The sequence below is a fragment of the Cinclus cinclus genome, chromosome 2 (assembly GCF_963662255.1).
Source record: "Cinclus cinclus chromosome 2, bCinCin1.1, whole genome shotgun sequence".
Taxonomy (NCBI): Eukaryota; Metazoa; Chordata; class Aves; order Passeriformes; family Cinclidae; genus Cinclus; species Cinclus cinclus.
The window spans coordinates 56,214,882-56,229,509 of NC_085047.1; the positions used below are offsets into that span (position 1 = coordinate 56,214,882).

Consider the following 14,628-nt stretch of genomic DNA (forward strand, 5'->3'; position numbering starts at 1 on the left):
AAAATGCAGCAACAATAACAACATTAATAATAACTGCATTGGAAATTAGAGAGAGGCATAAAACCCAATAGAAATAAGTGATGCTCAATACATTTGCTCACCACACACTGAGCAATGCCCAGCCCATCCCTGAGCAGCAATCAGCATCCCAGCAAAACTCCAGCAATTTATACAATGGGCAGGACATTCTGTGGTATGGAATACCTCTTTTCCGAATTCAGGACGCCTGTCCTGGCCATGTTCCCTCCAGATCTTTGTGTGCATGCCCACTGGTAGAGCATAGGAACCTGAAAAGTCCTTGACTTAGGGCAAGTACTACTTAGCAACAACTAAAACACCAGCACTGTCAACATTCTCATACTAAATCCAAAACACACAACTATGCCAGCTACTGGGAACAAAATCAGCTTTATTCCAGCTGAAACCAGAATACATAAAAATGTCATGGGGTAGGAAAAGGGGAGAAGAGATAAGGAGATGTCTTCCTGGCAAGTCACACTCATAAGTACTCTCCTCTTCAAACCCCTTCCCTCCCCAAGTTCACTTCTTTCCTATACAATGGAGTTAAAAGTTGACTGCTGACAAAAAACACAGCAGCATCACTCCTTCCAACTGTTCTGCTTTGTTTACAGCCAAAGCAGATGATTCATCTCAGATGGACTTGAATGCATGGGAATGAAGTGAAGACAAAGTCATAGGCAGGAATTAATTTCTGAGGCTTTTCTTCTTCATCAGTTGATACAGCATCACTACAGAAAATGAGCAGGACTACAGCTCAACATCTGCCCTTGGCTGTCCTTCAGTTTTAGTAAGGTGACTTCCCATGACCCTAATTCAACTCATCATGAAGCAAAGCCTGCCTACCAATCACTAGCCTTAAGATTATTTAAGGCATAGTAGTAGACATAGATTTCTTTCTCTTTTTATCATCTTTTGTTTAGGATTCCAAGGAACCAATGCTATAACTTCGGGCAATGTAGGTCAGTTCTGCTGAATCAATATAGTTTTCTGCTGGAACAGATCTAAAACTCTTACAAAAGCTTTCTAAATATTTCTCATGCTGGACTTACCATTACTTTTATTCTATTTGATTTTTACCAGATGACTAGTTTATTTAAATCCAGTGAAAACAACCTGGGAGGAGTCATTGGCTTAAAATGCTCATCCAACACTTAACTACTGTAAAATGGGATTCTTGCCTCTCTTCTTTCCACATGTAGCTGAAAGGTGTTACAGGTACTAAGAGAAATAACTTCTGTCCTCTGCCTCCAGAGACTCTCCAGTGCTAAACCAGTTCTGGGGAAGGAAGTCTCAGCTCTAGTATGCAGTTAGAGATGTTTACTCTTCTGCCAACACTGATAACAATTTTGATAACAGCCTACAAAAATAACCCAGGAATAGAAACTTCAAATGATGATGTGTAAAAGAAGGTCAAGGGAAATGTACATAAGAAACATGCAAACACAGATGGATATTTGAATCAAATGGGATATAGGATGTCTCATTAAATTCCAAGCACCTGATTTTTGAAGAGGAAAGTGCAGAACTTGGCTTACTAAAATAAAATTTCAGTTACTACATTCCAATCAATATAGAGAGCTAGCTTGATGGTACAAGACATTTGTTAGAGAGTCTCTAAAGGAGGCTATAGAGATGATCAGAGGCCTGGAGAAAGTTGAGATTGTTCAGCCTGGAGAAGAATAAGCTTCAGGAAGATCTTACAGCATCTTCCAGTACTTAAAAGGGAGCTATAAGAGAGCTGGAGAGGGATTTTTTACAAGGACATGTAGTGATAGGAGAAGGGGGAATGACTTCAAACTGAAAGAGAGTAGGTTTAGATCAGGTATAAGGAAGAAATTCTTTATTGTGAGGGTGGTGAGACACCGGCACAGGCTGACCAGAGAAGCTGTGGATGCCCCTTCCCTGGCAGTGTTCAAGGTCAGGCTGGATGGGGCCTTGAGCAATCTGGTCTAGTGGAAGGTGTCCTTGCCCATAGCAGGGGGGTTTGAATAAGATGACCTTTAAAAGTTCCTTCTAACCCAAACCATTCTAACTTTTTACATATTTATGATTACAGTGGGTGGAAGATGACCGGAGAATAGACTCAAGAAGTTCTCACAAGAAAAAACTGTTCAGAATAAAAATCTGCAGGAAAAATATCCCAGGGAAAAAAAAAAAAAAAATCTGTGACCATTATAAACCCTGTCTACATATAAGAAGTTCTGTGTAAAGATAGGTCTTGCATTTTTCAGCAATACCAGTTTTAGATATTCTATTGAACATTGTCTGGAATGGAAGATTATTAGTAGTTCTCAACAGATGAGATCAAATTCATACATAATACTAGCTAAAAGTAATGAAGTCAATGGAAAGTATTGAACTAGTTAAAATAGTTCATTTGATATGCAAAGTTCCCACTACACTTCTGCTTCTAGCAAGACTGGAGGGGTCATCAATCTCTCCACAGGATAGGCAGAAGATGAGTAAAAAAAGAAACTCTATACCAGTTGCCTGAGCTTCTAAAGTGCAAGGGCACATACAAGCAATGCATCTGCTGCTAAGATACTGAATACCATCAGGAGGAAGCCATGGTGACGATTTGTTTGTTTTGGGACTTTCAGTAGCTCCTGTTTTTTTAATAACAGAAGATCCTAAAATATCTGTAATTTTGCTCATCCATCCAAAGCTTCAATGGATTCAGGTTCGGTTCAGCTCCAGTTCTACAAATTGGAGACAAAGTCTAGACAGAGAAACACTTTACTAGCTCATCTGTGTTTCATGTTTTTGCCAAAAGCAAGAGGCCTCTCTGTCTTTTAACCTGAGGATGAGGTGGCTTGCCAATTAAAATATTCTCTTTTTAATAAGAAACCACAACTGAAAGAAATTTACTTGATTTAATTTACATGTGAAATTTTATGGGTTGGGCACACTTGGCCTGCTGAACATGAACTCTTTGGTCTATACAGACCAACCTTCCATATTTAAGCCATCTTTATTTCATTCCTCAACTTAAGCTACATTTTACCTCGTACATTATCTTCACTAAGAAAGCAGTTCAACTCCTGCACAAATCAAGTGCTCTGCAGCATCTGCATACCAGTGCAAGTCACCAGTGGGGGACAATTTCAAGATGTCAGATAAGTAATTAAAAGAAGAAAAAAATGCCCAAAGCATCTTCATATGCCAGAGACTTTCTGAGGGAAAAGGCAGCAATAACACATTTCTCATGGGGTATAGAACTGGCTGTTGAAGAATTTTACACCACTGGCTTAAATTATAACAGAAACAAGTTAGTACAGTACTTGGGGGAAAAAATACATGGGCAAAAAAAGCTAAACCAGGAAAACCTAAGTATGCAGACTGCAGATCTTTCACCACGACAATTTTTTAATAGCGGGTTAGACAAATACTTGATAAAAACGGCTCAGGCATTCCTGAGTCTGAACAGCTGAGCTGCAGCAGGAGAACAGTGAGCCGCATTTCCCAAACAGTGCTATGAACAGCCAACAAAAAAATGGAGCTCCTACCCACACACCACATATTACAGCCAACTGAGCCGATGAGCTCGAAGCATACCAGACCCTATGCCTTAATATCCTTGGCAGACTCCAAATTCTATCAATTTCCTAAACCACTTCAATTTTCTTTGGAGAAGTTTGGTTCCAATTTAGTCACCGTATCATCTGTTCCTCACACAGATTATTTCCAAGACATGCAGCAACAATTCGCTCAAGCTTTTTTCCCTGCTTATATCACCCCATATTCAACTTCAGATACTCATTTTATTGTTCTCTACCAATACAAACAGTAACAGAACAAAAAAAGCGTCCTGAGCTTTTTTATAGCAGTATTAGTATGGCTTCCTAGACTACTTCTAATATCCATTACACCAACAACCACATACAGCTCAAAGTACATTATTAATTCCACTAAATCTATTCGTTCCATCTAGAATTCACAAGCACTATTGGTTCATAATACAGATTTTGGGAGAGTTACTAAAATTAAGAGAATAAGAGAAGCAAGGATAAAAGCCAATGTTAAGCCAACAACAAACAGCATGTAAAAGTTTTGAAACTAAGACTGTAAAAACTACAACTCAAAGATTCTGTTTATCTAGGTAGCTTGGTTTCATAAAGAAAATAAATGATAGAAAGAAAAAAAAATATTTGTATAACACTAATGAAAAGCTCTTGTTTAGATAAACACTTCCACATTCACAATAAGCTTGTGTGGGAGTTCACCAGATATCAAAAGAATTTAAAAAGAAACATCTTTCTGATTACACATAAGACACTTTCCTTCCCCACACACACCAAGAGTGCTGATTCAGCATTTGGGGCTCTAAGAGATTTTGAGTTACCACTTTATTGTAGAAGAATGTCATTAAACTTGGCTGTCACAGAGGAAAGCTTTAATGCTCTCCCACTATGAAGGGGAACACCACCATATTTAACACACAGCTGTAGTGCTTTTGAACAATCCCTCTCTGCAAATCTAGTTTTTACAACTGCAAGTCAGCCACATATTCCAGAAAAGTTGTGTTACCATCTTTTGCTCATCACCTTTCTCCTCCTCTACAGCTCTAAAAGAGCTTCAGCTATTTCAAGGACTCACAGCCCAGCTGCAATAGGGTGCAACTGCATATCCTTGACTCACACACCGTGGAAACAGATAACTGGAGAGCACTGCAAGGAAAGCTACAGTGCACAGAAAGAAAGTACAAGATAAGAAAGCTGAAATTTCACAGTATCATCACTAGTAGCTCAAGTGCTCAAAAGAAAAAATATCAGTGTGGAAAGGTGTGACATCCTGAAGGAAAAAAAGCAGTGGATCCAGTGGGCACTGCATTCATTCCAGGGAGGAGCAGATAAATTCTCTCATCCTGGATGATGCCTGCCTGGTCAGTAAAGCTCACATTTAAGCACAGGCACATTTTAGGCTGGTAGTTCACTATGTTCTAGCAATTTTTTGTGTATATGCCCACCAAAAATAATTGCTTTATACTTTTAAGCCACATGTACCTGGTTTGCACAGTCTCTGCACTTGCATCCAAAGCAACAGTATTACAAGATTCTTTCATTTCAAGTCACTAAATATTCACTGAGCGCAGATACAGCAGATGTTCAGTCTACATCCAAACCCACATCTGCACCCCGAGAATCTACCAGTTACTGCAGTACCTAAGGTCTGGGCCATGCTGCTTCCTAATTACCATTACAAGTGCCCTTCACATCCTCAGATATTTGGGAGGCACAATTCTAACAATAACCACAAAACACAAGGCCAGTGAGGCAAGAAAGGCAAGGTGTCAGGTCTTTGTAAATGGCTTGAGAGGGGGGATTCTTAGATGCTACCTCTATTTCCATCAACAGCCTTATGATTCCTCAAGTTAAACCACCTACAGTGCTAAAGTGTTCTGGTAAGTATTTGTTCAATTGGTGGCCTGCAGTTTAAATTTTTGATTGAAAACAGAAAGCTGCTATGCAGCTTCTGCTCCAGTTCAGAACTGAACAGGTTACTACTGAGCCTCACTGATTGAGACACACGCAGCTGGCGCTTGCAGGAAAAACCCTGGGACAGCACCTCCAACATAATACCTTTACCAGAAGGAAGAAAAGAGCAGCCTCCTCCTGAACCGCTGCAACTTGAAGTAGAGTCATGCTGAGAAGCCCACCTTACCACAACAGCCTGACTTGGGAAAAGAAGCAGCAATTAGCCAGGCTGTTAATTTGCTTGACTTCAGAGTCAGATGAAGCCTGCTCTCAGCTAGAAGTAGCAACTCCAGTGCCTTCCAGGTCCCCATGGAGGCACACACTCGACAGCTTACTCATTTCAACAACCTGCAGATACATTTGTAAGTTTGAAGAACAGGCCTTGGATTGAAACACAATATAATGTAGATTGTTTTTTCCTCTGTACATTGAAAGGCTCTCAGCAATCAGTTTTAAGTGAAAAAAAAGATATTAGCTATATATCATAATGCAGGTCTGGTTCTGAATAAGTAAAAGAAGCAATCTTCACTTGCCGAAAGGTTTCAAACACCACGTATGCTATCTGGCCACTGCTAAGTAATCATCAGTGAAAACAGCACTTTACCTGTAAATGAAATTTACAGAATTATACTGAAACCTGCCTTGTTTCTGTTTCAGTCAAGGGACTACTCCTGTTTTAATTCTTGTAAGGGAACTTGACTATGCTTTTAGGTAAATGCATCCTATGAACATTCATGACCAGAAACTGTATCTGTTACTGAAAGAGCTGTGCACAGTCTCCCTTCCATGCCATGATTACTCTGTGACATGAATGCATCAAGACCTGATACATCCACACTGCAGTTTAAAAAACACAGATAATAAATTATTGGTAGTGACCGCATAGCTGTGGCAGGCCAGCTCATGTTGCAGAAGGGTAAGCAAAAATCAGAACACGTACATCAGTGCAAGTCCACACAGTGGGAATAACACCCAGCTAGGTATTATAAAACTGCATCTGGACTCTTATAACAAAAATCTTCTGCCACAATTTAGCTGTATTATAGCTGTTCTCTGAGACAACTTGTTGACACAGTAGCCACACTAAGGAGAATGAAAAGCAAAAATCAAGAATGGGCCTAACATTTTATTAATCTGTTTACTCATGCCCAATGACTAACTTCGAACGGAAATGCCTCAATGGTAAGCGCAGGTTAACATTATGCAATAGGAAAAAAAAAAAGTTCCTGTTTCTACAATAGTTAACTCCATACCTTTTCTGCAGCCTCATAAAGGATGCAGAGGGAGAAGAATACACAGAAACACACAAGACAACATGTAAAAAGCTGACTAAGACATATTTCAAATAACTTGCTCGATTAATTAGCTGATTGCATAGTGCTGTCTTCTAGCGTTACTTGTTAGTACTCTAAAAGGACTTCTGAGCACGTACGTTTATTATAAAAACATTAACAAAAAAGTGAACTAGCTACAGAAGCTAGCTCACACAGACGTGAACACGGCAACATCCCACTTCAGCCTACCTTCACCTGGAAAAAGCTAAGACACACTATGCGAGCTTCGGCTGTGGGACCCTCGGCAGCCGCTACAGAGAAGTTACGGCTCAGTATCTGAGCCGGAGCACAGGACAGACACTACTGCCGAGCGATGGATGGATGCTACGAGCAGCCCCTACTCACCAGAGCTCCATCCGCTGCCGACAGGCTCTCGTAAGTCTTCCACGCTTTCTCCCTCACGCTCTCCGACACCTTCAGTGCATCACAGAGCACGACGAAGTCCGCTTCGCCGACCTCGAGCCTAGGAAAAGCATCACACATGGCCAGCGGGAACACCGAACCGCGGGGCGACCGCGGAACCCGGTGCCAGAGCCGCCCCGCAGTGACACCGCCCCACAGCCCGGGCTCCCGGGCGCCGAGAGCCGCGGGCGGCCCGCCCTGCCCCAGCCCGCTCCCGGCCCGGGCGGCGCTTACCGGGGGGCGGCGGGCGGCGCGGAGCCGCCGTCGGGGCTGGGCCGCTGCGTCCTGGAGGAGCCCGCCCTGCGCGGGGGCTTGGGCGGCATGGCGGGAGCGGCTGCCGGGAGCGCCCGCCGCGGCGGCACTAACGAGGGGCCGCCGGCTCCCGCTCCCGGCCCCCGCCCGCCGCCCGAACCGCGGGAAAACGGCGTCACAGCCACCCACCCTCTCCGTCACTTCCGCGCCGGCGGCCGCGCCTCCGCCCCTCCCGCGGCCCCGGGCAGGGGCGGGACCGAGCGGCCGAGGCGGAGCCGCGGCCCGGCCTCACCGAGCCGGGAGGGCCCTCGGCCGCGACACGGACAGCGGTGCGGCCCTGCCTCACGGCGCAGGTACTCAGCAAGTCCCGGCAGCCGGTACATGTTGTCCGTGAGATGGGAAGGAACGCGGAGATGTGGGTAACTATACAGGATAACTGTACAGGTGCGGAGCAGGGCAGGAAGTGCAGATCCTTTAGGACCGCTGGTTCAACCAGACCAAGTGCCGGGTCCAGCACACAGCAAACCCAGGCAGAGCTACAGGCTGGGGGCAGAGTGTCTGGAAAGTGTCCCAGGGGAGAAGGACCTGGGGGCGCTGGTCACCTGTGCCCAGGTGGCCGAGAAGGCCAATGGCATCCTGGCCTGTATCAGCAACAGTGTGGACAGCAGGAGCAGGGCAAGGACTGTCCCCTTGTACTCAGAACTGGTGGAGTTGTATCTCACCTGTGTCCAGCTCCTCACTACCAGAAAGTCTAAAAAAGAGCAGCGGAGCTGGGGAAGGGTCTGGAGCACAAGTCCTGTGAGGAGAGGCTGAGGGAGCTGGGGGTGTTTAACCTGGGAAAAGGAGGCTTGGGAGACCTTACTGCTCCCTACAAGTGCCTGAGCAAAGGCTGTAGTGATGAGGGTTTGCGTGTTCTCACAGGTAACAAGTGGGCATGCACTGGGGAGGTTTAGGTTGGACATCAAGAGGAATTTCATAAGGGAAAGCCTTGTTAAACATTGGAATGGTCTGCCCCGTGGGCAGCAGTGAAGTCACCATCCCAGGAGGTGTTCAAGAAACAACTAGGTATGAAGGCATTTGGTGCCACGGTCTAGTTGACAAGGTGGTGGGTGACCAGTCAAAGGTTGGACTCGATGATCTCGGAGGTCTTTTCCAACCTAAATGATTCAGTGATTCAGTGACCTCTCAATCTGACATTCTGGACCCAAATCCTAACTGAAATGTTACTTTTTACACAGCGTGATCGAATTACACTTAATGTAAAAAGTTCAGGCTGTGAGCATCGCCTGCATTTTAAGTCAATGAAATTCAAATCGCCAGTGGCCTGATTCAAAGATCTTAAAAATCTGCTTTGTTGTCTGCAATTGCATACTCATATTTAGAAGGCCAATCTCTGCTCCAAGCAAGCACATTTATTTTCAGACTTACATGATGACTTCTTAGAAAAGGAAAAATCTTTGTATATAAGGATTCTTACTACCTGCACATACCTGTCATTTGCCTGTAAAGCAACTACTTTTAGTGAGACTGCTGTCAAAACTCTGGATTTTAGAAAAACCCAAACAAAAATTAGCATGAGCATTAATATGTTATACAATTAAAATTCACTAGTATTTTTACATTCATACATTTTAGTAATTTGTTCAGACTTTTCCTTTATATTCATTAACTTAAAACAGGAAAACAGTGTCTGGCTTTCTGCTTTGTAATTAGAATTAAACCAATTACAGAAAAGTGAATACAGAACAAATCAAAGTACATAAACTCCACATGAAATGTTTGAGTTGCAAACTGTAGTGGGATTTGGACACCCCTGATTATGATTCTGGTAAAACTGTAGCAGTAATCTTACCCTGCTTCTAAGCACATTTAAATACTTTTTGTATTCAGATGGTACCAGATGCCGTGGAAGGTTTGGGGTTTAGGACTGTCTGTCAGCAACCATTGAACCGCAGACAAGTAGACAGACCAGCTTGGAAAAGTAAGCTGAACCCCTAAACCACAGCTGAGTCCATCGCCTTCTCCTCACAACTAGCTTTAAGAGCACATAAGAATTTAAAATGAGAGCAAAGCATCTCAGAAAACTTGGTCACAGCCAGTGGAGACCAGGCCAGCTGTCAGCAAGAAGGAAACACCCTCCTGGGTGGCTTCCCTCACAGCTGCTTTAACATGCTGTTAGAGCCAGGCCCTGCATTGGCCAGATGGCAGGCAAAGAATTTGTCTCATGGCCCTCTGTGCATTGCTCCTTTTAAAGAGTTCATAAACCAGCCTCAGTGTAAATACTAATTTTTGTTTTAATTTTAAGTGCACCAAGCACCTTCTCAAGTCAAATTTTATGCACTTTTTCATCAAGCAAGGTTCTTAGGGCTCCCTTCCATAAACAGGTAAAACCAAAATATAAACTCAGAATGCTTCAAGTTACAGCTGGAGGGAGACAAAGGGAGGCAGCAGATGAATGAAGCAACAATAGCCTTTAATAATCCATCCCAAAGCCTTGAATATAGTAACTACATCTAAACTGCAATAAGAAGAGTTAGCATGTATTTATTTCCAAAGAAAGGCACATCCTTTTGTAAAACCATATTTAAGTTGCTGCACCTTTTCCCCCTTCTCCTTTTAAGATGCACTGATTTGAATGTTTTAATCCTGTATTCTAAAACATCTTCTAAATGAAGCCTTTAGACTTTTCAATAAAATTACAAAGGAAAGGAAAAAAAATCAGATCCTCCTGGGGAAAAAAAAAGAAGCAAAGGAAACACTGCAATGCCAAATAAAAGTATTAATGATAGTTTTTGCATCTGACCTGACAAAATCTTTATTCTAAACATCTTGCTACAACTGCTTTTAGAGTATAGGTCATGGACATATGTGAAACGTTGTCCAGTTAAGACAGTCCTGACTCATTGTTTCCAGCTGCTGCACAACCTTAGGTAATTTTATTATCTTAATTTTTTTCACTCAGAACTGTTGCTGTAGTTTCATGGTAATGGCCAGTGGGAATGAAAGCCATGATTTCAATTATAGTAAAATCAGTTTTCTGAAGCTGCATAACCAAAACATATGCATTTAAAAACACACTAAATTGAGAGCTTCTGGATATTAGTCCAAATACTAAATATTGGCAGAATTTCCGCTTGAATAAAGCACATAGGCTGCAAAATTCAAGGATTATGAAGATGTCTGCATGTATCACACCCATTTTCCTGCATGTAACAGGCAGGGTTGGCCAGGGAGGGGACATAGCCTCTCCTGGCCAGCCTTTTCTGTGCATTCACATTCCTTGCACAGTGTAGCTGCTGCCAGCCCTCTGCCATCAGTGTCACCTGGAGCCCAGCTGTCCTTCTCAAGCCCCAGCACAAGTGCTAACAGGAGCAAGGAGATGACAGACCTTCAGGCCAACTCTTCAGCTGCTGCCCTACAGGCCCCAGGCCTTTAGAAGAGCCTTGCCGGAGAAGTACCTGGTGCAGCAGACAGACCCAAGTGAAAAGTCTCACTGCAGGAGAGCTTCAGGGACACTCAGGCCATGGCTTGAGCAGGCCCTTTGCACTCCCCAGCATCACCTCCCCTGGTAATGCTGTGATGGCGTTGGCACCTGCTCTGCCTTTAAGCTGGAAAGGGTTTACTGGGGTGATGGGGTGAAACTGACTGGTTGTGCCTCTTGGCAGTGGTGAGCCTGACCCCTGTGTCATTGTTTCCTACACAAATACACAGCTTGAGATATGAAGAGTAAAAACCCTTTCTGTAAGTTAGTATTTCTACAGTGATGTAAAATCCATAGGGACCATAATAAACACCCACCCGTTTCTCTTTAAGATGAGAGGTATCTGTCAGATGTTGCCACTTCTAATAGCTCAAAGCCTCTCTCTATATGCTAACATTATTAATAAAAGGAGTATTTTTCACTCCACAGTTAGGCACATCTGTGGCTTGCTCTTCTCAGAGCACTACACAGGGCACTGCTGAACTCACAGGACTGTGGTGCTGAGTTTAAGGCAGGAATCTCTATCAACAAAGCATTTAACCCAACTGCCAGTGGAATCTGAAGGGTAGGGAAATGTCTGCATGTAAATGATTCTTATGTGCGAATCCCCAACACTTCACAGACATTTCTAGTTATTTTGCATGGAAATCAGTGAGGTTTTGCATTGATCAAAGCTTTTAGACTTGAGTGTCACTTTTTTCTATTTTTATGCAGTTGTATTTATCTATTTACAGAAGAATCGTAACTGCCTATATGGACCTTCCACATTTCTTGTTCTCTGTGAGAATGGCTGTCAGAGCTGTGTCTGTTTTAACAGATTTGCATCAGTGCTGAGATTCAGGGTACTAAAAAATAAAATCCCTGGCTGATTCAATTTATCGGATTAAGCCCTAGTAACAGGGCAATTACATCAGACAAAAATGATCATTCCTGGTATGGCTTTCCTTGCTTACAAAGGTTTCTGGGTATCAGTCTAAATCATGCCCTTGCATGTACAGCTGCATCACACCCTGTGCTTTGTCACACAGGTGCCACCCTGTGTCCTCAGCAGGCAAAGCCCTTCAAACCCTGGGTACATTCTGTCCCTGGAGGGTGCAGGGGGGGCATCCTGCATCCCCTCTGCAGGGCAGTTCATTTCAGCTGGTACTGCCAACTGGTAATGAAATAAAGATCAGCAAGTAAACGACAGCCCTCTTGTTGCTTGCAATTACACAGCCACATTAAGGACCCTGCTGCAGTCCTTCCCTTCCCATCCTTCTCAGTCCCTCAGTTCTCCTCTCACCACATGAGGAAGTGCGCTCTGGCATAGGCAACACCCTATCCTGCTGCTGGCCATCTTGTCAGCGAGGATGTTTCCCATGCCACTTCCAAGATTTCCTAAGCCCACAAGAAGGAGAATGCACTCTCCTGGAAGTAGTTCTTAGGAATCAAATTAATCTTAACCAACAACCTGAAAACCAATTGAAAATTAGCAACCGTAGTGAGTGAGCATAGGCTTTTTTCTGAACTAAACCAACCCGTGACCTTGTTTCTTTTTGCTGTGAGTGGGTCTAAGAGAAAGACATTCTTTACTAATCCATGGCAGTGAAATATTAGGTGAAAACATTTGTGTATAGCATTCCAGGAAAACCCCTGGTGTGACAATGGCGCTATAGGCTCTTCTTTGTTGCTTCCTCCACAGCAATAAAATCTCCCCCTACCACTGGAGCACGCAATGTCAGTGAGAGTGCAGCTCTGCTGATGTCTCTAACCACAAGCTTTTGCTAACACTGATGTGTCAGATCTCCATCCTCCCACCCAACCCATATGAAAAAAATGCACGTACACACCTTGACAGGCATCAGGTAACCAAACTCTTGCATTTTCAGTCTTGCAAACCCAAAGGATTTTCTTCATGCCAGAACTTGCCCTGTGCCTCTTTACTAAAGCTGCAAGACTTTAGCTAGAGGAGAGAGGCCTTGGAGCTTTTACTGTGCTTTGCAAGCCCAGATTGCATTGATCACATTGACTGGTCGCAACAACTTTACTCATGTGAAGACCAGATGAACATTGGAGGTTCTTTGGGACCTATGAGAGAGCAACACAGCCACCAACTACACATGGTGGCACAGGATACTGATTTTGCTGCTTCAATAATACAGTATGTCTCAGCATTAGGACTGGTTTTTTTTTTGTTGTTTTTTTTTTATGAGGAGCTTTATAACTATTTGCAAAGATAATTGTCCAATGAGGTCATTTTTACACCAACCCTTTTCTGGAATTCGTTGGGCTAGAAATGTGGTTTCTTCAGTGCAGCACAGCTATCTTTGTTTATTAGACTCTTAACTATTATTAAACTTGTATTTATTAGACTTCATTATTTAAAAAGGAAAAAAACCTCAAGCATCTCCAAGAGCTCTTTCTTTCCATGGATTTGTGTCCCACGCTTCATTGACTTGGCCTAAGAGGGCAGAAGTTCCAACATGAGCTGCACTCTGGGTGTTTTAGGTTGTCTTCCTACACAAACTGCCTCACATTGAATAACACATGAGTGCATGCTGGGAACTTTTCCTCAGTGCACATGAGTTTCTCCCTCCTTCCCCACACTTATTTTCACACTGCTTATCAAAGTAAATTTCCTTCCAATGGGTTCAAAAGCTGTTAGGGGCAGGCATACAGCATGATCATAGAAACCTCCCGTCTGTAAGAACAAATCTGTTTCTCCCCTTGCTCCACCACCCCTTCAGCAGCCTCATTTGCTGGTGTCTCCATTAAAGGGCAAACCACAGATCACCAGGTTTGGCTACTCAGTTTTATTTTGAAAACAAGTTAGAGACCTGATGAAGCTTGCTTACAAATTAACAAGTTTCATATTTAACTTAGGGAAAATAGGAACAGAATGCTCTTGAAAAGGTAGAAAACATCCTTAAAAGTACTTCAGCATGAATCTTGCATCATACAGGGATCCAAAGAACGAACCAGCGGCCTTGTGCTGACACATACTTGACCTTTGTTGCAAGCACACAATTGCAACATCCTGAATGTCTGTAGCTAAAGTTTTCCCAGCAGGTTTTCCAGCTTGCTTGCACTTATACTGAAGTGCAGCTATGTAAATATAACTTATACATTAACATCTAGCCTGTATGCATGTGAGCCCTTATTTGTTGTTCATGATTGCCATGCACCATCAAAAATGGATTTAAAAAGTCTAGCTTTGGAATACAGCAAGTTACACTTTTCATTTTACATATAAGGCACTTACACCAGGACCAATCTGTAAATTAAGCCACATGCAGATGACAAAAAAAAAAATAGTATTGTGTATTTAGGAAACTTCCTTTAAAACAAATTATTTTATCTCAGTCCAAACATTCACAATAGCAGGAAGCTGGATCATAGCATGTTTACAATTGTATAATAGCTCTAAAAACAGTAAAGCATCCTCCCACTGTATTAAGAAAAGATCCTTTAAGAGATGAAAAATTAGATGAGTAAAATGTCTCCTGACTGAATTAACCCAAGACAAATGATTTGGACACCTATGGTGTATATTATTTAAAAACAGGTTTAAACAGTTTGTTTGTTTGTTTTCAAATATGCAATTATTCTATAAACATTCCTACTTTTCTGATGAATTAATGCTCAAAATTTGGCCAGAAGACAATTCAGTTCCCATGTCATGGAA

The 14,628-nt window shown here is 42.8% G+C and overlaps 1 protein-coding gene across 4 annotated transcripts in view; it reads right to left on the reverse strand.

Moving 5' to 3' along the window:
- Positions 1 to 7,595, reverse strand: part of RB1 (RB transcriptional corepressor 1) — a 72,234-nt gene extending 64,639 nt beyond the window's left edge. For 3 of the 4 annotated variants that reach the window (XM_062487702.1, XM_062487701.1, XM_062487699.1), the window contains exons 1-2: positions 7,466 to 7,595; positions 7,175 to 7,292 (exon numbers count right to left, since the gene is read on the reverse strand). In XM_062487702.1, the coding sequence (XP_062343686.1) occupies positions 7,175 to 7,292; positions 7,466 to 7,554 (207 nt within the window). In that variant the 5' untranslated portion in view covers positions 7,555 to 7,595. Of the gene's footprint in view, positions 1 to 6,845; positions 6,849 to 7,174; positions 7,313 to 7,465 lie in introns of those variants that run through there. The other variant, XM_062487700.1, reaches the window with a different exon arrangement.
- Positions 7,596 to 14,628: the final 7,033 nt, after the last annotated feature.